Raw genomic sequence first — 25795 nt, forward strand, 5'->3', positions numbered from 1 at the left:
GTTAAAGGAGTTTAAAAAAATCTGGAATTCTAAATATGTTTATGGACACCTTAACTGTTTACAAATGTTTACACAAACCTTCATGCACAATGTAGCCTGCTTGTGTTATTTGCTCTGCAAACCTCCTGGTTGTGCTCACATTTCAGCAAAGGATGGGCATGCAGAAGGGGAGGAGTAAAACGGGGAGGAGGAGGAGGGGTGGAAGCTGCGCATCTGTGCAGGAGGAGGAGGAGGAGGAGAGGGAGAACGGAGAGGGATGAACAGGTCAGGATGAGAATCGCGACGACGCACGGATCCACACCGGCGTGGGAAACGGCACACGCGCGGGCATCTGTGGGAGACACCGACGAGGCATGAGGGAGAGGCCGAGGGAGGCGAGCCACATCGCTCCAACATGGAGGCGTAGCGGCAGCAGCGTGCGTTAGAGGAGACCCATCCCATTGTAGCCTAGCAGCAGCTTCATCATCACCATCCGTCCGTCCAACCTGAGCGGGGAGGAGGAGGTGGAGGAGGAGGAGGAGAGTGGAGAAGAGATGGGCTCCCAGGTCGTGCAGACCCTGCGTCAGGGGGTCTGGGCATCCCTGACCGGGGGATGGTTCCACGACCCGGATCAGAACAAATTCAACAACTCCTGCCACCTCTATCTCTGGATATTTCTCCTGATGCTGCCCCTGTCTCTCCATCTGGTGAGTTTCCAGGGGGGACATGACGTTCAAGGCAGTGGAGGTGGTGTGAGGCAACACAATAGGTTACATTTGCCACACTCTCTGCGGGATGCAGACATCCTGAAGATCATTTTCTGCTGCTGCTCTCAGAGATAGGCTGGAAGCGGGGGCTCTGTCGCAGTGGGTTTTTCCCCCTCCCACATGCAGGGGAGGGAACACATGGATGTGACAGCAGTGAAGCAAGCAACTGTTGTTTAACATTTCCACATGGCCTTCAGAATGCATTACTCTGAGTGATAATGTGACATTTTCCCAGGCGTTGTAACTTTCTTTTGTCCTGTGACTTGCTAGAATGACTCCATATAAAGAAGAACCTGCTGCAACAGCCGGATTTCTCTCCACAAAGCGTGACTCATGGTTGAGAGCTTTGGTCGTTCCCCCCTGAGCCGTGCAGATCCCGGATTGAAGCTAACAAAACCCCTGTCTTCCACAGGCTCTTCCTCCCACCACCATGGCTTTGAGCATCTACTGCAGCTCCATCACTGTCTTCTTCATCATCATCAAGCTGGCCAACCACAGGCTGCATGTGATGTTCGATGAGGGGGAAGCGGTGGTCCGGAGCAGCCTGTCTGATGTCAGCAAGGCTCAGGAAAACAAAAGCAATGCCTCAGACTCCTGTATGCCGGCCAGTATCAGGTAAAAAATATAATTCGGCAAACAACTCATTGTTCCTGAAGCATTTGCTCTGAAAGAGACCAGAGAGCTACATTTATAACACTAAAATGGAATTATTATGTAATAAACATTTTGGCTCCTTTAGAACTGTGTCAAAAATGTGGGTTAAAACAAAATGAGGTCACATCTTTACGTCAAACGAGTTTTTTTTGGCAGTATCTTTCCTCAAAGTCAAGCATCTCAGACTCTTTCAAACATCTCTGTGCTTCCACTTTTAGCCTGTTTTGGTTGGCCTCTCCGCTGTCAAGAACTCTTTCTACGCAGATAAAAGGAAATCCTCCCTTTTCTTCTTGCTCTGTATTTCACCCAACTGAGATAAAACAAGAACTGAAAACGACGTGGGAGGATTTTATTTGGAAAAACACAAAACAGTAAATCACACAACGGATATTTTGCAGTAATTATAAACTGTCAGAATTGATTCTTAATCTTAATAAATAGGTGAAATTTTATTTGGACTAAATCTTTTTCTCTAATCACATATCTCCATAAAAAGAGTTTCTTTCTAGTTTGATTTTAAGTGGCTTATGATTACTTTTGAGCCTTACCTAGAATATGATTAATAATACTTTTAATTATCGTACCTCATTTCCAGATCTAATCTTTTTTAGTTCAGCTGATTCCCATTCACAGATTTCACTGTAAAGCAAACTGGGCCTGTACTCAAACCTGCTGACTGTAAGCTCAGTGCCCACTGTTCCACAGCCTGAGGGCATCTGTGAAATAACCACATGCTAAATACAACATTTTTTACAAATATTTTCCAGTTCTAGTCTGCTGCTACCACTAAAAGCCTCTTGTTTTTATTATTTATTTACTTTTACAGATGCAACCCAAATTCCACCATTTCAACAGTGTAATCTGTTTTATGAACAAGTCTAACTACCATATCAAATGTTTTCTAAATTCACAGTTAGAATTAATAATTAGAGAAAAAGCATTTGTTCGTTGTTTACACGCCTGTTGACTGTGCAAAACTTCAGTTCTTGGATGGTGCCTCAGAGAGTAAAGTCTGAGAAAAGCTTTTATAAACACTTTTTCTATTTATCTTGACTTTTATGGATATATAAAGCCCACAAGATGAAGTCTTTTTTTGGTTACAGACACACAATTTTCAAGACTCCTTTGTTGATAATATACAGACAGATTGGGGCTCACATATAAATCTGTCAAAATCAAAGCCAGTGCAGACTGTAAGCATCCGCAGATTAAATTCTTATATTTTATATCAATATAACATATTTTGGTTTCTAAGTCCATTTTTAAAGTTACCTTTTTGATTTGGCGACTTGTACTTAAAACGCGTTTAGAAAAAGGTTTTATCTGTCAAACAACCAGAGTATTTTTTTTTACAAAACTAAAGAAGGGGGTGCTGTTTGAATTATTTAATGTTTTTATCTGGACTGTAGTTCGGCTTCTTGTATATTTTCCCCTGAGCTGTGGATCAGTGGTACTGCCGTGGGCCTAAATTCATCAACTGGGTTTAAATCCAGCAAGGGTCACAGTCCAGGGCATATGATGGGAAGTCACTGAAGTTCTCCAAAAATCTAAAAAATAAAACCTGAACTGCTTAGAATGCAGGACAGATCATTTCCTTTAAAAGGAATGCATAATTTTCCACAGAAGTTCCATAGTCCTTTTGCTTTTATCATTTCATTTCTCCCAATCCCTCTTTGTTTTTGTCCACTAGAAAGAGCAGCACAGTCCCTGACAGCGTTGCCATGACAACATTGGCTCCAAAGGGTCCCAGTCCAGTGATTCAGGTGACAGTGAAACAGACCGAAACAGACCCGGGGCTGATTGGACTGGTGAGTGAAAACTCATAGACAGATAGCAGAAAAAAAGAAAAGAAAAACATAACACCCTGGATTGCATCCACATTTAAATTGGATTATTTCTTTTGTCAACCATGCAGGATTGTTCAAAGTCGGAGGACGAAAAGGCTGTGGAAGGGGAAGCCAACCCATCTTCAGGTTGGAAGAGAAAGCTTTATTTCTCATAAAACAATACTACAAATAGAATTAGATTAAATACACTAATTTTATCCGAAACGTGAAATATAAATCAGTAAGAGTGTCTAAATTTGGTTGTCGCAACTGTAATGCACTCATATCTGCTTCAAAGCTTCCAAGTTCTGGATAAAAAAGTTATTTTCTTTCCAAAAATCCAATGTTCGGTACATATATGTGTGTCTGAGTGTGTTTGTGTGTATATAGTCAAAATAAAAATTGCATATGCCCACTGTAAATCCATGGTAGAAATCTGTTGATTATCAGTCAGCTTCTCTGATAAATAATTTTAAAATTAGCACATATTTATTTAATTGAGCTATAATGACAACAGGATGCTTTTTTGAATCTGAATTTGGGATGGCAGATCTGAATCTGGATCAGCAGTAAAAGTTGAAACTGACCTTTTTCTGTCCAGCATCCTGCAGAATGTAATGTGTAGTTGTTAGATTTTAAAGATGGTTTGAAAAAAGAAATTAAATAAGATAGGTGATCTAAATGGGCTGCATTATAGAGTGGAAGCAAACTCTTTTCCTCTTCCTCAATGAAAGTGATTTTTCATTTAAGATCCTAAAACATGAAACCATTTAAAATGCTCTCAAACAGACGCAGAACTGATATTCTGCCAAGTCGCCGGCCAAAAAGGCCAGCAGACTGTTTCCTGTACGTTTATGACCTAATGGTGATCAGTAAGAGTGAAGTCAGCTGACTGAAAACAACAAAATAGGATGTAAAGACTGTGGTGCATTGCATCAGATATTTGCCCAAAATTCTCCTATTTGGTTTTAATAATAACAGAAATCACAACACTTGCAGCACGCCATTTTAACGGGGGGGGGGGGGGGGGGGGGACTTTATCTTAAATAATGACTGTATTCATTCTGTAAAGTCTGACATGTCACTACAGTGAAAAAAAAAAGTACAACAAGGGTTAGATTTACAGCTATTGCCCTGCTCAGGGCCCCAGGGGGCTGGAGGCTGTCCCAGTTGTGACTGGATGAGACCCAAACAAAGATCTAGAACGATTATTTTCATACTTTTTAAATATTTCTTGGAATGATTTTCTTTTAGGACACGTTGAGGCTGCTGCAGAGGAGAAGCCAGCTGACGAAGAGGTGGATCAAAGCCCGGACGCCTCTCCGAATGATTTCTCCAGCCCTAATCCAGACCAGGACGCCCCACTGCTGCAGGCTCAGCAGAGGCCCTCATCCCGAGCTGATACAGAGGAGATGTGTCCTGGTTCTGCTGGGAATATTGATGTGAAAAGACCTGAAACTGGAGACGGGAAAGAAATGCTGGATAACTTAAGCTTACTGACGGAGAAGGAGCAATCAGAGCAGAACAGAACAGAGGGAAAAGACTTCGGGGACAAAGACACAGCGGATGAAGGTCTTCCACCTTCCAATGGAAGTGAGGATGAGAGTGAGGAAGGCGGTGAGGAGCAAAAGGAACCATCAGATGCTAACAACAACTCCATTGAGCTTAAAGATTATAGTCAGGATGAGGCCATTGACATCCCAGAGGCTCCTGCACAGGTAAGCTCTGCAGAGTTAGGAACAGAGCACTGTCAAAAATAAAGTGATTCCTGAAAGTATTTTGTGTTATTTTAAGCAGGATGTGTAGCTATAACGGTAAACATTTACAATAAGCATGGTTTAAAGGTGAAAACTGTTGTTGTTGTTAAATTGAAATGTGGAAATTTACAAGTGTGTCCGCTGTCCTGCTTTACAAAAGAAGTATCGCTACAATATATTTAGATGGTGTTTTTTTCTCTGCAAATCAATGTTAAATCATCTATTCCTCACCAAAAAGACATTTTTACTTGGCAGCAGTGGATGCAGTTTATTTTTCCCAGGCAAAAAGGTCTCTGTTTGCCTTTTTTTTAATTTTTAAACTTTTTTGACTTTTATAGAGAAAAATATCATATTATATATTACAAAACAACGCTTAATTTTTTTAAGCTGTTTTCTAAATTAGAGAGTATTTCTATTGTTTTCTATTGCAGACAAAAATCACTAATCTCAGGAGATTCTTCTATTTTGAAGTGTAAAAAAAGTTTAGGTTACTCACAGAAGAATATAACCTCATCAAGCCTTTCTAATAAGGGTCCCTTTATTAATGTTAATGCATAATTAAGTATTAACAGCCTCTTGTATGTATTACTTTGCAATACTTAGTATATTATTGAATGCATTAGTTACCAGTTAACTCATGTTTATTATTCAACTATGCAATCGCTTAGCGTTCTGTCAGCATCAGCAACAGGCTTTGGTTATGTCAACTACTGCAATAAGTCCTTCCTCATGCCTTTTGTCCCAGGCTGAGCTTGTGGAGGAAACATACTGCTCAGATGAGATTGAGGTAGTTCTGGTGGATACCTCCAGCCCCGGCCTGTCAACACACGTGGACAACAGCGACACAGTAAAGATCATCATCACCATGAGCTGTGATCCTCAGACCGCCACTCAGTTGGAGGAGAGCGTTAAGCAGAGCCTTCTGGAGAACGCACAGGTTAGGCCGGATTATTTGGTTTCAACCTCTCTGGGAGAAACTTTTTCCTCTCAGCTTCCCTTCAAATAATTGTTTTAAAAATCCAGTCAGGCTCATGGTACCTCCAAATGCCCTGCAACATATGCTAACATAGACATCATACAAATATGTTATGAAGATGTGAAGTGAACGGCATGGCTTCATGATAACTAAGGTTTACATTTTTTAAAAATATTTGTTTGCAATGATGACTTAGACTCCTCACTTGCCACATAGCGGATTTAAAAAATCAAGTACAGAAATGTAAAAAGAAATCCCGCACGTTTCCATCACGCCACACAAACTGATGCTTGAAGTGACTTAAGGACAACAAATGCTTAATGATTCTTGTTCTGCTGACATCTTACTGATTCAAATCAATAAAAGCATTGTTGTTCCATCAGTAATGACAAAATAAAGAACGACAATTTGTTTTTATAAATGGGGTCATTTAATCAGGTCAAGAACAGAAATAGAGGATTAATGGTATGGGCTTGCTTTGGAGCCACAGATTCTGGATGACCACTTGAGTTGGTATTAGTGTGCCTTGTTGTTTATGTAGTTTTTTAAACACAGATTCAACATTTTACTTTACGTTAACCAGTTCAGATGTAATATTCTAAAAACTTTTCTGCTATGTATTAAAGTTGTTTTTAGAAGATGTGTTATTTTGATTAAAGACTTGGTGGCAATAATTTAAAAGTACCGGTAAACACCATGTAGATGTTGGGGAATCTAGCTGCTGCTGCTGCTACGGCGGGGTCTTGGTGTGGGGATGACTGGACACTCTCCCTCCTTTTTTTTTACTTCTTTTTCCATCATTCATTTTAGAAGAACATAAACACTCACTCGAGCGCAGGTGTTAGCTCACCTTTGCACTAATAGTTTGCGTGATTAGATGAAAAATTTCACACTAGTTGGTTTGAAGGCATAAGTATGGGTGTGTGAGTGATATTTGTATTGTGTACATGTTGACATGAGAACATTTTTGGAGCCAACAGGTATGTCTATAACATTTGAGTGTGTGTGTGGACAGACCCCGCCCTTATAGACTTGTATAACATCTGAACCTCACTGTAATGAGTATAACCATCCAGAAACTTGTTGCTTAATGCTGCTTCATGGTTTTACCCCCCCCCTTCTATAGTCACCCTCCTATCCCCCCCTCTCTAATATCACTCTTTCTTCCTCCCTCCTTTTCTGTCCGGTCCAACACAAAAGATTTTCAAATATGATTGAAATGAATAAAGTTTGGTCTCAATTACAAAAGGGGTTTATTCAGATATACCTCTGGTTTGTCTGAAGACTCATAACCCCTGTTGTTAAAGTAAAATATGTCAAACACAAGAGGCCTTCAGCTCTCATTTGTTTGCCCAACTGTTGGACAGGACAAGTAAAAAAAATGAAATAAAATAAATAAAAATAAAAGTACCAGTTAAAGTCCAAAATTTAGGAGTATCTGCATTTACACTATTTTGTTACCTCTAAGGATGTGTTGCATTCAAGGGTGAGGCTCTCATGTGTGTTTTTGTGTGTGTGTTCTGCCAGGCTCAGATGGATGCAGGTGAATGTCACATCAAAATTCCCATCATCACCTTTGACTCCCCCGAGGAGAAGCAGGGGCCGGAGGGGGGAGCTCAAGTGACTGGCTCTGAGGATGATGCCACGGCCAAACAGCAGCAGATTCTCAGCCAAAGTGAAGTGTCCACAACCCTGGAGGGTCCAGATCCACAGCAGGAGAATCCCGTGACTGCTGACAGAACCGCAAGCTCTCTGCTGACCAATGAGAACAGCTCATCGGGAATTGATGTCCACTCCAACCCTGATGATACCGAACCTTTGGACGCTAATGTGGACTCCCAAGGGCTCCTACGTCTGCCGAACACTGTGGGCCGCTGTGGCCCGGGGGGGCGGATCCACGCCCGAGGACTGAGCATGGACAGTGGGAAAGATGCTGTTCTGCTGTCAGACCGCTCACACCACACAGTATGCCTCATTCAGGTTCTGTGACTGTTTTTAAACATTCTGCTGTGAAACTCAAACAGTACATTTTTTTATTTCTCCTAACAGACAACCATGACCAGCTCCAAATCGGACCTGGAGGCAAAAGAGGGCCAGATTCCCAACGAGTCCAACTTTTTGGAGTTTGTGTCGCTCCTGGGGTTCCTCAGTACGAGGGGGGGAAGAACTAGCACGCAGGAGGAGGAGGAGCCAAAGAGTAAAGAGAAATTAGATGGAGAAGAAGAAGGTGAATCTTTCTAGATGATCCTCTCTGCTAGCCTTTGTTCATATCCTTGCTTCTTTTTGCAGCAGATCTTAAAAAATATTCTTAACTATTAAAGAAATGTTTACTTCAACCACCAGTTTTTCCTAATCCATAAAATACATGATTATTAAGAAGTTAATAACATATGCTACACTTTAGAACTTGTTCATTCTGACCTAGTTTTGCAGGCTCGACACTCAGCTCTTACATCCAGCTGTTTTTCTTTTTCCTTCAGAGAATAATCAGAGTGCAACCCCTGGAAGAGATGAAACAATAACAGATACCAACTCTGACAGCAAAGCGGAGTGGCCCAAACCACCCACCAGTCTGCCAACCAACGCACTGCAGGCGATGGCCCCCACACACATCCCTATAGTGTCTCCTGACAGGTATGTGTGAGGAGGAAATGTTTTTCACTGAGCTATTTTCTGTAAAATGTAAGATTTAAGAACTTTGTTCTCTTTCAGTTAGAGTTTTTTTTACCTGTCTTGTTCAGCCACTGAAAGGACAGACAAAAGCTGAAGCAACAGGCGTTTGTTTATTCTTTAGACGGAAGGAATATATTTATATAAACTTCTTCTGTGTTTTGGGCTAAACTTTATTCTTGCAGATCTTGGCCGGTAATCATGTTGGGTACTTTGTAGCATTGGGGTAAAGGGGTAGTGTGGATTCATCCTTTGGCTTTAGTATGTAGCCTATCAAAAGAAATAAGTGGTAATCAGCACTTTTAAAAAAAACGTTTGGTAGATCTGTGTTTAGATTGATAGTTCCCCTGGTTAATTTCATTCTGCGTTTACAGGGTTCAAGCATTCAAACAAATCTTTTGAATCTTCAGCGTTTGAGTAAGGATTCTTATTTTGGGCAGCCACTGGTGATACATTCTTGGGGGTGTGTGGTGGCTTTGACTCACCTGTCATTAGTTGCACCTCTTGAATAAAGGGTGGAAGAGCTTTTATATGCAGAAGAGGGAGGGATGGCAGTGGAGGGGTTTATTAGCACTGTGCGAGTTTGTTGATTTGTTAAAAATAAATCAAATTTGATCACAGTTTGGGATTTTGTTTTTAACCGGGATACCCAAAATAGCAAGCGAGCCGGCAGCATGGGTGGAGTTAACACAGGTTTTCCTGGTTGAGGGAGCTGGTCATGTTCATGTTAATCGTAACACCTGAGGAGAGATGCTTGATTGAGGGTTTCCTGCTACAGCCTTCAAGTTGGAAGTGGCTGGGTCAGTGGGCTGCACGGTGGAGTAGTGGTTATTACTTTCACTTCACTCTGGTTTGAATCCCTGTGCATGTGTGCATTTTCCACCAGAACTCTGGCTTCCTCCCATGATCCAAAGACATGTTATTGGTTAATGCTCTAAATGACTTAAATTGGCCCTAGGTGTGAATTTGAGTGTGTGATTATGAGGCGCTGTGACAGACTGGCAAACCATCCAGAGTGTACTCCACCTTTACCCTAAAGTGGCTGGGATGGGTGTCTGCAATTGATGGATGGGTGGTTGGATTGCTGGGACAGCGTGAGGCACAAGACCGGTTAGACTCATTGACTTCGGCTCACTGTGCCTCCATAGTCCCCAGACCGACAGAGAAAAGGATCCAGACTACGACTCCCTGCCTTCACAAACATCTCAGTCTGAGAGCTCCATGCTGCAGGTCATCTGCAGACCTGAGGCCACCAACAAAGAAGAGGCGTACACCTTCCATACGGTGCACAGTAAGCATTTTACCTTCTGTTGATTTGTTTGCCTTGTACCGTTTGCCCCATGACTCTTCGTTATGAAGACTAAAAGTTTAAGCAGTTATTTACATCCTCTATTATTGTACAACTTCATATTTTCTTATTAGATTGATTTTAAATGGATAGATGTAACAACACAGACAAACTGTCAAACACCTGTCCTAATGCAGATTTGCAGCATAGATGGGCTTTTGATATAAAATAAGAATCAGTGAATAAAAAACAGAGGTTGTTAAACAGATAACAAAGTTTACACAAACCAGTTCAAATCAGCAGATTGGGGCTTTGCTGTAAAAATTGGAAATTGCTGAGAGACTTTAGAAAGTCCAGCTTTAATGTCTGTTTATAAAGCTGAAAGAATCCACTCCTGTCTCTGTTTGTCTCATCAGGAGACAGACCTCGAAAGCTGTATGCAGAGAGAGCCCTCAACCTGCCCTTAGGAGCAGAGCTCATTACGGGAAACATGTGGTGCGTTGGGAAATCCCTTCAGTTTGTTCTTGCCCTTTACACTGTCTCCTTTGACTTGCAGCAAGCCTTCATCCTCTTGTGCTCTTGCTCAGTGACCTGCTGTCAACTTCCTCCAACTCGGAGTGTCAGGACGGCGTGGCGGGGGGACACAATGACTGCCCTTTCCAGCGACGCATCATCCCAGCGCACAGGCTCAGACCTCGGAGGACACATCCTGAGATTTTTCAGGTGCTCGTTGCTCTTTAAGCCTTAGTCACAACTATTGATACAGTCAATGGTGACGACCTACAGGTAGATACTGGCAGTCTGTGGGCATAAAATGGGCAAACCGGTACGGGGTACGCAGGTGGCCCACACAAAATATCAATGTTGTAGAACGCTCTGAGAGCCCGTAGAGCAAAAATGTTCATCCACAGCTACGGGTCTGCTGCGAGAAACAGGTTGTAGTAGACACTTTAGTAACAATTAAGGGTAAGTGAGAGAAGCAGACGATTGTTATTTTTCATTTTTTAAACCCATCAAATTGTAGTTTGTGTGGGCATCCTACAGGCATCCGATGGGCACTTATATATCACTTGTACACCCTGTATGTTGTGCATTTGTGCGCGGTCAGGAGGGGCCAGTACTTTCACCTTACTAACCACTACACTGTGGAGTAAGGACACCATATGACAGTTTTACCGGTACCTGTATACCATAAGTGCGTACAACTTAACAACAGCCTTGAAAAATACTTAAAAAATACACTTACTACACGTACGACAATCATATATTCAATTTACATGACGTCCCTTGAGGTGGCCGTCCTTTGAGACACCTGGCCCTTCCTTAAAATCCTCTACAGGGCTAGATATCCCAAAAAAAACCACTGCACCCAAACGGCTCAACCCCCTTACATAAAGCTTTACCTTTCTCTAAGCACATCATTGGATTTCTTGTTTTTTTATTTTTATGCAGCTGTTCCTCACCACCAAATTAAGTGCTTCAAATCTAAATTCAGGCATAAATCTTTTCTCTGTGCGTCAGGAAGAGGACTCTCTGGACGAGTCATCCGAGACTTCCACCCAGGAGAAGCCGAGTCGGAAGATTTACTACAAACTTCGACTGTTTCCTGGAAAGTGGATCAACATTCTGTATGACAGACTCACCCTGCTCGCACTTCTCGACAGGTACATAACAGCAGACTGATCCATCAAAATGAGTTTTGGTCATTTTACAAGCTTACAGTCTATTTCAACAATGCAGCTTATTATTTAGACTAGCAACAACGTTTAATCACATATGTATGAGGGATCAAGACTGAATATGGACAGAATATTTATCTGGACCCACTCTGGTTCAAATAAAATAAAATACAATTGATGATTATAAAGTCTGAACTGGAGAAAAAGCTTGAACTATGCCTTTGTTCTTATGTTAGTATGTTTTTTCCCCAAACCAAATAACTTAACTCAGTTGTTGCAAAAAATAATAATATTATAAGAGAATATTTCAGACGTTTCCTTGGTACAGTTGTTTAAGGAACAAGCAGCATTTAGGGGAGTTTTGACGATACCATAAGATCACGTGACCAGCGCCCTTTCGCCCTTTCGATTTCCGAGTTTTATCCAAGACCGGGGAAATCTGTTGGCCAGCTGAAGCAAATGCACCCCCAAAGGGTGGAATTTTTAAAAAGTTAAAAAAACTAAACTAAACTTTGCGCATATTATAGTTTGCGGATGTATTTTTATGTATTCTAACAAATAAAATCTTAATTTTTATAGATTTAAATCAACCAAAAGGTTGTTGTAGAAGAAAGCTGCACTAAAAGTTGACTGGAGATCCTCCCTGCTGCAACTTAAACAGGATTTGTCATTATGAGTTTTTACCAAATGAAAAAGTAAACGAAACTTTGTGATTAATCCACTATTTTTTATTGACAAATTAGTCAAAAGCTAAAATAAAAATATTCTGCATTTAATGTATGTTTTGTTTCAACCACTTTATTCAAGGTTCACAGATCCTTCCTGTAGTGCAATTGATTTTGATGGTTTTTAGTTGCCATAATTGCCTTTTTTCCCCCTGAAAGCAGCTGTAAGTTGAGTTTTCTTCCAAAGGAACCAGGACTTTCTGGAGAACCTGGTTGCGATCTTTATGGCCTTCCTAGTGTCTTTTCTGGGGTTTGTGCTTCTCAATCACGGCTGCTTCAAAGACTTCTGGGTCTTCCAGTTCTGCCTGGTTATCGCCAGCTGTCAGTATTCCTTACTGAAGGTAAGACATTCAAAAGTCGCTGAATGCACGCAGTGTTTCATGGATTTCAAGCCGTAGTATTTTCTCCATGGTTTTGTTTTCTCAGAGTGTCCAACCAGATGCAGCATCACCGACTCACGTGAGTTTGTTTTTCTGTGTCACGGTATAATCACTCTAACTAAAACCTTTCTTTTGGTGATGCTTTTACGACTGTTGGTGAGAAGTTTTGCATCATTTAGTTTTGTCTCCAACATCCAGGGCCACAACCAGCTGGTCGCCTACAGCCGCGCAGCCTATTTTTGTATTATCTGCACCCTGATCTGGCTGCTGGAGCAGCTGCTGAGGAAGAAAGACCTGCCTGTCTCCAGCCTGTATGGAGTTACTTTAGTCTGCTATGACATCCTGCACTTCCTGCGAGATCTGCTTGTTGGTGAGTTTTGCTTATTACATGTCACGATCTCCTGTAGCTTAAAATCCTAATAAAAAACTGCCTATTGTTTTTTGTGTTTTCATCAGGATTTACGTACTGCTTTCCACTGACTTTCCTGGTGGGCCTTTTCCCTCAGATCAACACTTTCACCATCTACATGCTGGAGCAGATTGACATGCACTTTTTTGGAGGAACAGGTGGATAAAATAATAAATCCAAGATTTCGATCTAAAAAATACTCTACAAGATTTGTTTTAAAAGCAGCTCCAGGAGGAAGTTTTGCTTTTTGTTAAAGGCCCGTCTTATGAAATACTTAAAAAGTAGTTTGGGAAGACTCCTGCAAAAACCAGCTCAACTCTTTTTTAACTGGGGAAGCAGAGGCGGTCATCTTTGTGGATGTGGACATCAAATTTGCTCCCCACGTGGTTCAAATCAGATCACTAAAGGAAGCGGATGGTTCAAAAGGTCCAACATGTGGAGTCCACCTCGATAAACAATGTTGCCCCCGAGTCTCGCAAAGACCCCAGCACTGACAGTAATATAAGATTTAGTTACAGGAAAAAGCAATAACCTGGAATTTAAATAATCAAATTTTTTAAGCACAAGAGCCTGTATGAGCACAGAAAAAAAGTTAAACTCTGTTACTGCCAGGGAGTCCAACATAAGATGCTCAGTCTTTAAATTCTGCCCTGGGGATCCTCGCCCAATCAGGTGTTCGAGACACAAATCTGCAAACAAGGATGGCAGCAGAAAAGAAAGCCAGAAAACCTCTCTCTCAAACAGAAAATGTAAAACAGAGACAGTAAAACAATCCAAAAGTACAAAAAAAACCCGGAACATTACAGCCTCAGCCGGAGCAAGTGAATGTGGAAGTATGGAGCCTCCTTTAGGATGCATCCCAACCACATTATTTACTGACTGAAGGTCCACCAACAACCTCATGGAGTCATCTCAGACACATAAACTAACTTCCTCTGTTTTCTGGGTCATTTTTCTTTCAGCTGCTACGAGTCTCATCTCAGCCGTCTACAGCATCCTCCGAAGTCTCATTGCCTTGTCTCTGCTTTATGGTTTTTGCTTCGGTGCTCTGAAGGTACAAAACGCTGTTTTGTCATCATGCATCTTGTTAAAGCCTTTCAGCTCCTTAAAATTGGAAGAAAAACCATGCAATAGGTTTAAACCTGCAAAGATCCATGCATTTCCGCAGGAAGGTTATGATTACTGGGCTGTGTGATTGCAGGAGCCCTGGGATGAGCAGCACACCCCTGCCCTCTTCTCTGGCTTCTGTGGCCTTTTGGTCGTGCTCTCCTACCACCTCAGCCGGCAGAGCAGTGACCCCACCGTGCTGCTGTGAGGCTCTGTTCATTCCTTTTCTTCTGCTCTTTTTTCCAAATCAAATGAGTGTTTCTCTCTCACTTTGCGTGTCATTTTGTTAAAAAGATCTCTCATCAAATCAAAGATGATGCCTGCGCTTGTGGAGGGCGAGGAAGAGGAAGAGGACGACGCAGTAATTAAAGACCCGCTGCCTGAGAAACTGCAGAACTCCATGGTAAGCACACATTCAAAGATGAGAGCCAGCTTTCAGAGGAGCAGGTGGAGCTTTACACTCATGAACAACACACCTGTGTGTCAGAAGCGTGTTTTGAAACAGCATCAGCTGTGTGTTATCCCGTGTGATTACCGGGGAATTATGGGATTGCAAACACGCCTCACCTCTTACTGTATTATTGGGGATTGGGAAGCTCTTAATTCTCTCTGAAAACTGAGGACTCATCACCATTAGAGAGAAATAATCACACCCTCAAATGAGGCAGATGACTTTGTTGGATTAGGTGTGATTATTGGTTTAACTTTATTTATTTATTTTGTGTTCCATGCTTGACAGAAAGAGATTCTGCTGTCAGATGTGGTCATGTGCTCCGTTGCCTACATCTTAACCTTCGCCATCACGGCAAGCACAGTCTTCCTGTCTCTCAAGGTGAGAGAGACTTCCTCCTGACTCTTATACTTTGTCTTGCTTGCTTGTTCCCTCTTTTTATTTGGTGTATTCTCTCCACACTGTATGCAGCCTTTTGTGACCATCGTGCTCTACGCTCTGGCGGGAACGGTCGGCTTTGTAACCCACTACCTGATTCCGCAGCTGAGAAAGCACCATCCCTGGCTGTGGATCTCACATCCAGTCCTTAAAACCAAGGAGTACGACCAGTTTGAGCCTCGAGGTTTGCAAATGTCCTCTCTCTTCTGCAGGCATTTGCCCCAAAGTCAAAATGAATCTGCTGGTGGGGGTGTTTGTGGTGGATTGAGAGGTAAGAAACTAGAAGTAACAGAATTGAGTCGTGACAGATAACAAAAGAACCCGGCAGAGGGTGAACATGTGCACGACTGAATGGCAAATGGAAACTAGATGTAAACAACAAAAAAGGGAACAGCAGAAAAAGTAGAAGCTCAGTGAGACATGGAAGTAGGGTTAAATGACAACGGAGACATGAACAAGAGATGGAAAAAAGCAAAGTAAAGCCCTTGGTCACTGCAGCATCGCCCCCACCACACGAGCAAATAGATGAGGTTTGGACGAAAGATGACTGTTCAACTTCAATCTGATGTCCAGTAAAAAACATTTTACCGCCAAAACATCTTCCTTCTTTTAAAGCTGGAAGCAACAGAACTTGGGCTATAGTCTTGGAACTCACCGGTGCGATTGCACAGCAAAAAGGAAAAATTGTCATATTTTCTTTCTTCTCTTCTCAAGCAAGTTTTTCAGTTCTGCAGTAAAAAGAAGAAAAAATGAGCTTTGAACAACGGTTTTGAACAACTCAACCTGAAGCTGATTGTGTTACAGAGGATGCCGAGCTCATGTGGTTTGAGCGTCTGTACGTGGGGCTCCTGTGCTTCGAGAAGTACCTGGTTTACCCCGCCATTGTCCTCAGCGCCCTCACCAACGACAGCTTTGCACTCAGTCACCGCAAGAAACTGGGAATCCAGTAAGTGGACTCTCCTACTCACTAAAATAACCCCTCTGGGCAAGATGAAGAGCTTAATATTAGGCTTTTCCTCTTTTGTTACTCAGCTGTGACGTTCTCCTGACAACGGTTGCCGGACTGAAGCTCCTGCGTTCATCCTTCTGCGACCCCAGCTTCCAGTTTCTCACTCTTCTCTTTACACTCGTCTTTTTCCACTTTGACTGCCCGCGCTCCTCCGAGAGCTTTCTGCTGGACTTCTTCATCATGTCCATAGTCTTCCACAAGGTAGAAGATCAGCATTTCTTTTTTTTAGACAGCTACATCAAGAGGATGCTTACTGAGATTATTTATTTATGTGCACACCTTAAGAAATACACCAGTGCTCCCTTAGCAACACTCCAGCAAACAGACTATAAAGTCCACAGGAAAAATCTCACTGTTTGTCAGGACACTTGGGGCCTGGCTTCCCTCCTGCTCCATCCACTTCTCACACCAAAATTTATGTCTGACCTTTCTGAAATGAAAGAAAAGCATCACGTTTGCAGCAGAGGTTAGTTTGCTTATCCCAGGCGGTGAAAAACTGCGTCTTTTCAGGTCTGGGAAAGCTGAGTATCTGGAGAGAACCTGAAAGCAGCCTGAGTGAATGATTGCATTAGGTTATTTCTGGAAAACCTGACTGTGTCTGTTTTTGTCCAGATGCGTGAGCTGCTGCTCAAACTCCATTTCATCCTGGTGTACATCGCTCCCTGGCAGATCGCTTGGGGCAGCGCTTTCCACGCCTTTGCTCAGCCCTTTGCCGTGCCTCGTATCCTTCCTGCAAGCAAAAGAAAAGAAAAACTCACCCTGTGCAGCAACGCCTCCTTTTTTTGTCCTTAACTGGCGTGTTTGTCCAGACTCTGCCATGCTGTTGCTCCAGACTCTGCTCACCACGGTCTTCTACACCCCTCTGGCCCCCTTCCTGGGCAGCGCCATCTTTATTTCCTCCTATCCGCGGCCCATTAAGTTCTGGGAGCGAAACTACAAGTAAGTCAGGAAGTAAATGTTATCATGAATCACATTTTTAATCAAAATTGTTTTTACAATTTAGAAAAAGGAGGACAAAGTCTGCTTTTTAATAGAAAAAAAAAATCTTACTCCAATGAACTTTTTATTCATCTTCTTAACCCACTGAACCTTTTCCAGGGGTCGTCCTGGGTTACTATTGTACGAAGGCAGGGCACACCCTGGACAGGTTGCCAGTCTGCTGCAGGGCCGGAACTTTTTATTTAGGACAAGTTTATGAATCATTTCATTTCTTCATTCATTTATAGCAAAACTAAAAATAAAAAACAACTTTTTATTTTCCTAATTTATTAACTGCTGATTTTTAACCAAAAAAAAAAAAAGTCTCATAAGTTTCAAAGTCTCACAGATCATTTTCAGATATGAGAAATCAGCTGGATCTGAAAAAGACCCTCTGGAGCCTGGAGGCATCAAAACATCCCCCTGAGCTAACAGAATCCTTCTGACCTGGAAGGACGTTTCACACGATTGCTGTGACAAATCTGATGTTGTGTTGCCAATCTGACCTTTAACATCTGTTGGATCCTGCAGCACTAAGCGCATTGACAACTCAAACAGTCGGCTGGTGTCCCAAGTTGACAAGGAGACTGGTGAGTTCAGGTTTTTTCCAGGCAAATCTCTCATCCTTTAAAGTTCCACACAGCAGCTTTAGGTTGTGCAGACTGGATGAGTAAATTCAGATTCACCTTGTTCTTCTGCAGGATGCGATGACAATAACCTGAACTCCATCTTTTACGAGTACCTGACGCGCTCGCTGCAGCACTCTCTGTGTGGAGACCTCATGCTGGGCAGGTGGGGCAACTACAGCGCCGGGGACTGCTTCATCCTGGCGTCTGACTACCTCAACGCGCTGGTTCACCTCATCGAGATCGGCAACGGCCTCGTCACTTTTCAGCTCAGGGGTCTGGAGTTCAGAGGTGCAGTTCGAACCCCTTTGCTCCCCCTTTTGCATATTGACTTTGGGATTAAAGGTCTTCGTCATGTACATCTGTGTCAGGCACCTACTGCCAGCAGAGAGAGGTGGAAGCCATCACGGAAGGTGTGGAGGAGGACGACGGCTGCTGCTGCTGCGAGCCGGGCCATCTGCCTCACATGCTGTCATGTAATGCTGCTTTCAACCTGCGCTGGCTGGCCTGGGAGGTGATGACCACCAAATACCTGCTGGAGGGATACAGCATCAGCGAGAACAATGCTGCCACCATGCTGCAAGTGTACGACCTCCGGAAGCTGCTCATCACCTACTACCTGAAGGTACGTCTTTCTTGGAGGTGGGAAGAGAAGAGAAGAGGAGATGGGAATACAGCTGCTGAAGGTGCAGGTTCATGCTGAGAAGACGGCCAGACTGCCAGAAAAACGTCTTCAAACTGAATTCCTCCGTGTTTCAGAGCATCATCTACTACCTGGTCCACTCCCCCAAGCTCACCACATGGCTGCAGGACGCCATCTTTCAGGAGGCGCTCCAGTCCTACACCAAGTGGCACCACATTGAGCGCGACCCTCAGGTCTTCAGCGTGAAGATCGATGAAGACTACGTGCACTGCCTGCAGGGGGTGACGCGTGCCAGCTTCTGCAACGTCTACCTGGAGTGGATCCAGTACTGTGCTGGGAAGATGGAGACGGTATTCTGTCCCAGTTGGAGGTTTTTCTGCAAATGATCAAGTATCTAAATAATTCAAATCTTTCTCATTTTTTATGAGCAGCCTGTGGACAGTGATGAAGACTCTCCTCTGGTCACACTGTCCTACGCGCTCTCCGTCCTCGGTCGGAGGTCCCTCGGCACGGCGTCACACAACATGTCAAACAGGTGAAAAAAAACCATCACAAACCCAGAGAAAAGTTCTGTGGAAACACTGAAAACAGAAAAAAAGAAGACAAGAATTACACAAAGTTACAATTCTGTATGAACCTTTTTTTTTTTAAAAACAACAAAAAACTCATCTTTTATCTGATATTTTATCTATTATGTGCTCCTAGAATCTCTTTTTAATAGAATAAGTAAAATAGTTTCAACTAAAATATTTTCAAAAATGTGTTAAGGAAAAACAGTTCAGTTTTATTAAATTGCACAATTTTATTAATAATAAATACTCCACTAGATTAAAATGGGATAAAGATACATAATAAATACAAACAAGTTGCAAACATCTATTGAAAAACCAATAAAAGAACAGTAAAATACTTTATCTAAAAGTAAAAGTATAATAGAAAAGGTACATTATTTATTCAAAAATATAAACTTGAAATTAGTATTGAAGGAAATGTGCACAGCAGGACCAGCAGAGGGTGTAAGCTGCTAAACTTTTCATCCGTTTCTGTGTGGAACCAGAAGCAAAAAACTCTTTTTTCCTAACTTTTTTATTCTTTTTCCCCTCACTTTTGCCCCACTTTAAGCCTGGAATCCTTCCTGTACGGCTTCAACACTCTGTTCAAAGGAGATTTCCGCATTGCCACCAAAGATGAGTGGGTTTTTGCAGATCTGGACCTCCTGCAGAAGGTGGTGGCTCCTGCTGTCAGGATGAGCCTGAAGCTGCACCAGGTGAAGTCCTCTGACAGACAGAAAAAGCTTTGTTTAAAAAAATTTAAAAAGGATTTACCACTCTTTTTGGGTTTTCTTCCTGTTTTTTTTTAATGTTTCTTCCATGTTTCTTCATGGTGAAATTCCTCTTTCCTGCAGGATCACTTCACCTGTCTGGAGGAGACGGAGGAAGCATCCATCTTGTACGAAGCCATCACAAACTACCGCAGCAGCCTGGTGATCTGCCACGAGAGCGACCCTGCCTGGCGTAAGGCGGTGCTGTCCAGCCGTGACACGCTGCTCACCCTGAGACACATGATCGACGACGGGACGGACGAGTACAAGATCATCATGCTGTACAAACGCCACCTCAGCTTCAAGGTCATCAAGGTAACTGAAGGGAAGGAATCAGAGCTGCTTCTGGATCGGAGGAGAAAAAGTCTGTTGTCGTCAACAAACTGACCAAAATGTTGTATATTTGTGAATGTTTGCAGCTCCTATGCAGCTTTGACACTAAATATTTAAAGTTTGAAGAAGATCTGAAAAGGTCAGAAGTGTCTGGAAGAGAATAAAGGTTAAAAATTTTGAGTTTTTCTAAACTTTTAAGTATGGATCATTTAAAAATTTGATTTTTTTTCTAAAAGGGAAGAATTTTATTTAATCATGGAAAACCCACAGGGTCGAATATGGCTGTTGAAAAAAAGTTATTTATGTAAATTCAATGTAAATTACCTATAATTAACAAACAAACAAAAGAAAAGTCTATTTAACTTTAAAGGCCCATCACAGAATTCCTCTTGGGTTCAACAGGGTTAAAGTTTGAGGAAGAAAATAACTGGAAATAAATCCTTATTATCACTTAAAACTCCAAAAATTCTCAGGAAAAAAAGTGAAAATTCTTTCACTATGATAAAATTGTTATTAGCAAAACAACTATATAAAAACAATTTCTGAGAAAATGGAAATAAATAAATGGAATCCTTAAAAATATACTGTAAACATTCTTCTATGGCTGCTGTTTCTGGGTCATTTTTATCCTCCTTGTTCCAAGTCCAGCCTTTTATTATGCAATCCTCTTTGACGGGATGGGATGTTCATGTCATTTTAGTTTTTTTATTTTTCTTCTGCTGTTACCTTACTCTTATGGACTAAATTTGTATTCTTTATAACCCGTTTGTCGAAGAATTCAAACATTACATGCCACCAACATCTAAAAGAATGCCCCCCTTTGCTGTTTGTCACCAGGCTGCATCGTTAAATGCCCTGTTTTTTTCCGTCTTTATTTCTAAAAGAGAGAAAAATTGGTTGAATTCTAGTTTTTCTGTGGCTTTTGCTAAATCTCCTCGCCCATTTTTCTCTACAGATTAATAAAGAGTGCGTGCGGGGGCTGTGGGCGGGCCAACAGCAAGAACTGGTGTTTCTACGGAATCGAAACCCGGAGCGCGGAAGCATCCAGAACTCAAAGCAAGCTCTGAGAAACATGGTCAACTCATCCTGCGACCAGCCGCTGGGATACCCCATGTGTGTGTCAACAGTAGTGAATCCAAAGCACTGCATGAAACAAAAACATCTGATCTTTAAAGCTCTGTGACATAAACTTCAAATGTTCCTAATGTCATCATCTAAATCTGATCAAAACGTTGTCTATTGTGGTTCGCTCTGTGAAACGTTTCACTACTAGAGCTGAAATATTCCAGCTTCTTTGAGGAATCCAAGAAAAGGAATTAAAAGCGTTTTGAACCCTATGGACACATTAAATCGCAAAACAAACAAACAAAAGCATGCACATAGGCTAGATTTTTTCTAAATTTGCACGCAGAACCTCAGATTAACAAGTCACAATTTAGTTTGAAAGTTCACTGCCAGTTCACTTCTCTTATTACTCCATTGAGAGGGATTTGAGACAAGTTTGAGATACGAAAAACAAAAAGTTGACCTTTTTAACCCTTGTGCTATCTTAGATGACCCCACCCTTACATTGACGTGTTCTCCCTACCATGACAAAGGTGGATAAAGGTGGAAAGATTTCATGTAATCCATGGACAACAGAGAAGGTCACAAATCATTGAAGAAGAAAAGTTCAGAGCACTGTCTAGTGGGTCTAGATGACCCAACTCCCAATGTTAAAGTGCCTAGGATAGCACAAGGGTTAAGAGAAGTTTTATTGTGATGGAGACACTTTAAAACTGATAGTTGGTTTTAACATCTTGCAAGCAGTTTCAGCCTACAGAGGTTCCACCTTTATTTTAGAAATGTAGGCCACACCCCCACACTTCAATGAGACAAATGGTTTTGACATGTTCACAGTTGTGGAAAAAGAGCTGCTGCAGAAGTCCTAAAGTCTGTGAAAAATGTCGTAAAACCAGATTTCTGAAAATATTATTAAAAAGGCTGATGTAAACTGAACTAAATCTGTCAACAATGAAAATCCAGCAGAAATGTAAAGGAACATGTGTCGATCAATAATTTTTTCTTATTTGAGGATTGTTTTCCAGCGTATAATCCAAACCTGTACAAAAATCTGGAAAATAAAGAGTGTGTTGGGAAAATACAAGCCCAGTAAAGCGCTCTAGAACTATGGATTAGACAGAGAAACCACACCTCTGAGTTTAAGTTTATTCTCAATTGTTAAAACAAAAATAATCTCAAAAATGTTTTTTTTAAATACCCGAATTAAAATGACTATGGGTGTAAAATCTAACCTCGGAGGTGAAAAAATGTTTTAGCTACTAGAGGGTGGATAGGTTCATCCAGTCCTTGTATTTTTGGTCCCTAAACCTGAATCAAGAAGTGGAAATGTGGCTTCGAGGATTAGGAAACCCTCATTTCATTTTTTATTTTTTGCCTTTTTTGATTAAGAAAAAAAACAATCTCCTCAAAAAAAGAGGTGACAATTTTCTGTGTCAGAGGCATTCGTGGCAGTTGTAATACAGTATTTTTTCAGTAAAGACTTTGGCTACTATGTCAGTTTTTCCTCTAGTTTTGTGTCTTTAACTGATTCCCAGCTGTTTGAGGTGAGGTAAAATCTCAAAATCAGTTTAAACCACAACTTTCCTGAAGAAGACGGATCAGCTAGTAGAGATTTTATATGTATTTTTCTTTTTATTTGTGAGTATTTCAGTTGTTTTCTGTACATGATGTCCAAATAAAACAATCTGATTATAAGAAACAGTAACACATGTTTTGAAAAATCAGTTTATGTGGGCATTTTCTTTTCCTTTTCAGGTATGTGTCACCGTTGACAACATCATACTCAGGAACCCATCGGACCCTCCGCAGCATCAGTGGAGGGGCGCTAAGCCTGGATGCTATTCGCTCCTGGCTCTGCTCTAAATGGCTACGGTCAGTACTTTTATCATTCTTTGATGTATATAAGATATTGTTTGAACAATTTTAAAACTAAAGGTGACTGGTTTATTCAGTTAGCACTCTATTACTGGGTATTTTCAACTATAATTATTATAAAGACAGCTTTAACAAGATGTGAAACCATGATTCTGTTTCTGCAGCGTTTTTGTGGACATATTTGAATGTAAAGTGTGTTCAGCACATTTTGCAGCGTTCTTCTTTTTTCGATGAAGATTCTTCTTCTAGCAAAAATATCACATTTTGATTAATGTGTTGATAAAAAATGTATAAATATATCTTTTTGATCAGTACCTGTAAATTACAGCAGCAATTTTTAGGTGCCGTTATTTTCCCTTGAGAGCTTGATTGTATCTTGTAATCAGACGTGGATTTTCTTGTTGTCACTATGACAGACTCCCCCGGGGCTGCAGACGCCAAAAGGGGTTGAATGCAATGTCCTTTTAATTTTTTCTCCATACTGATTAAAATAACATCATATTAAAACAAATACTTTTTTTTTTAAAAACCAAAGGTGACTTACTGCAGAAAAAATTGTTAAATATTTGGAATTTTCTGCAGCAGATGTTATAGGATGTTTTAAAAAGAATGATCTAAAAATCTGAATCAGACAGAGAAACTCAGCCTGATTTTCCTTTCTCTGCTTCGACCTTTATGAAAAAGGGACTGCGACATTGAGTCAAGAGTTTAAAGTTAAAACGTTGTGCTTTACTGTAGCTTCCTGCTCTCTCAGAGAGCAGAGCAAATGGAGATTTTTACTCTCAGGGCCTCAGTGTAGAAACATGGACACAGGGAGCTATTGGGTTTTGCAAATGATTTAGCTCCTCTTTTCTTTTTGGGGCCTGAGGTTTTCTTTCAGATTACATTATTAACGCTTTTTTTTCACAATCCACTTAAAGGTGACGTCCACGTTTCAAAATAAATGCTCACATATGGAAGGTTTGGGACAAAGCGCTGCTTGTGAACAGCCTTTCATGTGTGCTTTAGGGTGCGGAAGGACAACCTGACCAGCTGCAACAGCGGAGTGAACATGGAGGATGTGGACTGCGCCGCTGGAGGTTCATCCTCTTTGAGCAACAACCGCCCATCTTCTGTCACATCCAACAGCCTGAGCATGTACCAGCAGAGGGCCAGGACATCGCACAGTCACAGACGCCACAATGCAGGTCGCAGAAAAACACCACTTTTTTGTTTTTTTGCCTTACATTCCAAAAAAATATATTGGTTAACATTAAAAGTAAAACATGGACCTAGTTGTCTGCAACTGGATGTATCAGAATGCTTGTGGCTTGCCGTAGTAACATTGAAGTCAGACCTACAAGTTTTTTCCAACTCTATGTTTTTGTCTGCTCCTGATGTCCTCTATGAAATATGTTAAATGAACATGTTAAAAACACCAAAAACACAATATTCATCTGGTCTTTAAGACCCAAAACTATGTCTAAATGCTGAGTCCATGTGATTTCCCAGGAAGAAGAGAGTACCGTAGCCGATCGGTGCAGCCCCAGAGTCAACGCCCCCCTGTCACCAGCCAGTCGGGTCCTATTCTGGAATCAGGTTCTGCCAACGGGCTTGTGCAGCGTCTGTCTAACAGTCAGCTGTCGTTTAACACTTCAATTGCCTCTATATTTTCCCAGGTACTGTCAAAGTTTATGTTGGCTAACAAACACAACTCTTCGCTATTTGTTGCAACTCTTTTCATTTGATTGAACCAAAGATGTCCCATTTTTAGTTAGTCACACACACTTTATATCCTGTTACTACAAACAAGCTCCGTTATGAATCACACACGTGTGTAAATTATCATCACACATAAAACTGCAAACTTCTATCTTTTAACTGATATTAGGTTTCAATAAACAAGAACTAGATGATCTTTTTGGAAGATACCATTTGTTTCCATTGTCATGTTTTACCCAAAAAATAATTAGTTTTCTTTTCTTACTTTTAAACTTTTACTTTTTTTTACTTTTAAATCTCAGCCCTTCAGATTCTCCAAAACAGACATAAAAATGAAAGATTAAAGCTTACTCTTATTTGGTTTTGATTCATTAGATAAGCAGAATACAGTTATTTTTATTTTCCCATCATTAAAGATGTAAAAATGTTAACACTACATAAGTGGGATTGGGGAGGAGCTGCTAGTCTTCACCTGCCTGGGTCCTGTCGGGCGGCTGGGGTGGCGGGGGTCCTGCTGGCCGGGGCAGTGGCCCGGCGCTCTGGCAGGGGTCGCTGTGTGGAGAGGGGGGCACCCAGAAGAATGGGTTGGGGGCTGCCTTGCCGGAGCCCGCTGGGAGGGGTAGGTGAGGGAGGTGTAGGGAGAAGGGGCTTTAGAGCCGGGAAAACAAACCTCTTCCTCCCTTTTTCCCCCCACTCATGTACTGTATGTTTTAATTTCTTTATTAAACAAAAGATCTTATTTTGAAATCTACATCGGATAGATTTTATTAAAAGAAACATGTAATTTTGTAAAATGGGCCTTTGTTATTTAGGTATATTAAATATTTGTTACTATTTAGTTAAAGTTTAGTATTATCCTATCGAATTCTATGCATTTATGGTCCTTTTTGATTGTTTGTTTACCTTACAATTACCGGTACGAAGCCCATTCAGATGACTGTTGTTGTGAATTTGGGCTACACAAATAAAATTGAATTGAATTTAGAGGATAGTGTGTGCGCCTGGACCTCTTTTGGCCTGTGGTGGGGTAGCAGGGTGCTGATGCCCCCCCCCGGGCGCGATCCTGGCTGGTTCCTGGCTCCCCCTTTGGCCTGTGGCTCGACACCCGGAGGTCCCGTTGGCCAGCCTCGCGGTCTGGGGG

General features: G+C 41.6%; 1 protein-coding gene across 1 annotated transcript in view; it reads left to right on the forward strand.

Annotated features, from left to right (window-relative positions):
* Positions 1-224: 224 nt before the first annotated feature.
* The window catches only part of pcnx2 (pecanex homolog 2), a 28685-nt gene continuing 3114 nt past the window's right edge, over positions 225-25795 (forward strand). The window contains exons 1-37 of the mRNA XM_023963740.1: positions 225-686; positions 1159-1361; positions 3091-3208; positions 3316-3373; positions 4481-4944; positions 5729-5920; positions 7487-7924; positions 8009-8186; positions 8440-8593; positions 9778-9920; positions 10334-10412; positions 10505-10640; positions 11439-11581; positions 12509-12662; positions 12748-12780; positions 12900-13071; positions 13158-13268; positions 14073-14164; positions 14312-14421; positions 14512-14620; positions 14957-15049; positions 15140-15290; positions 15911-16052; positions 16139-16316; positions 16728-16836; positions 16925-17054; positions 17625-17683; positions 17795-18010; positions 18091-18344; positions 18479-18712; positions 18794-18897; positions 19485-19629; positions 19768-19998; positions 20972-21129; positions 22834-22950; positions 23962-24140; positions 24445-24611. Of these exons, the coding sequence (XP_023819508.1) occupies positions 534-686; positions 1159-1361; positions 3091-3208; positions 3316-3373; positions 4481-4944; positions 5729-5920; positions 7487-7924; positions 8009-8186; positions 8440-8593; positions 9778-9920; positions 10334-10412; positions 10505-10640; positions 11439-11581; positions 12509-12662; positions 12748-12780; positions 12900-13071; positions 13158-13268; positions 14073-14164; positions 14312-14421; positions 14512-14620; positions 14957-15049; positions 15140-15290; positions 15911-16052; positions 16139-16316; positions 16728-16836; positions 16925-17054; positions 17625-17683; positions 17795-18010; positions 18091-18344; positions 18479-18712; positions 18794-18897; positions 19485-19629; positions 19768-19998; positions 20972-21129; positions 22834-22950; positions 23962-24140; positions 24445-24611 (5907 nt within the window). The 5' untranslated portion in view covers positions 225-533. The remainder of the gene's footprint in view (positions 687-1158; positions 1362-3090; positions 3209-3315; positions 3374-4480; positions 4945-5728; positions 5921-7486; positions 7925-8008; positions 8187-8439; positions 8594-9777; positions 9921-10333; positions 10413-10504; positions 10641-11438; positions 11582-12508; positions 12663-12747; positions 12781-12899; positions 13072-13157; positions 13269-14072; positions 14165-14311; positions 14422-14511; positions 14621-14956; positions 15050-15139; positions 15291-15910; positions 16053-16138; positions 16317-16727; positions 16837-16924; positions 17055-17624; positions 17684-17794; positions 18011-18090; positions 18345-18478; positions 18713-18793; positions 18898-19484; positions 19630-19767; positions 19999-20971; positions 21130-22833; positions 22951-23961; positions 24141-24444; positions 24612-25795) is intronic.

The sequence above is a fragment of the Oryzias latipes genome, chromosome 15 (assembly GCF_002234675.1).
Source record: "Oryzias latipes chromosome 15, ASM223467v1".
Taxonomy (NCBI): Eukaryota; Metazoa; Chordata; class Actinopteri; order Beloniformes; family Adrianichthyidae; genus Oryzias; species Oryzias latipes.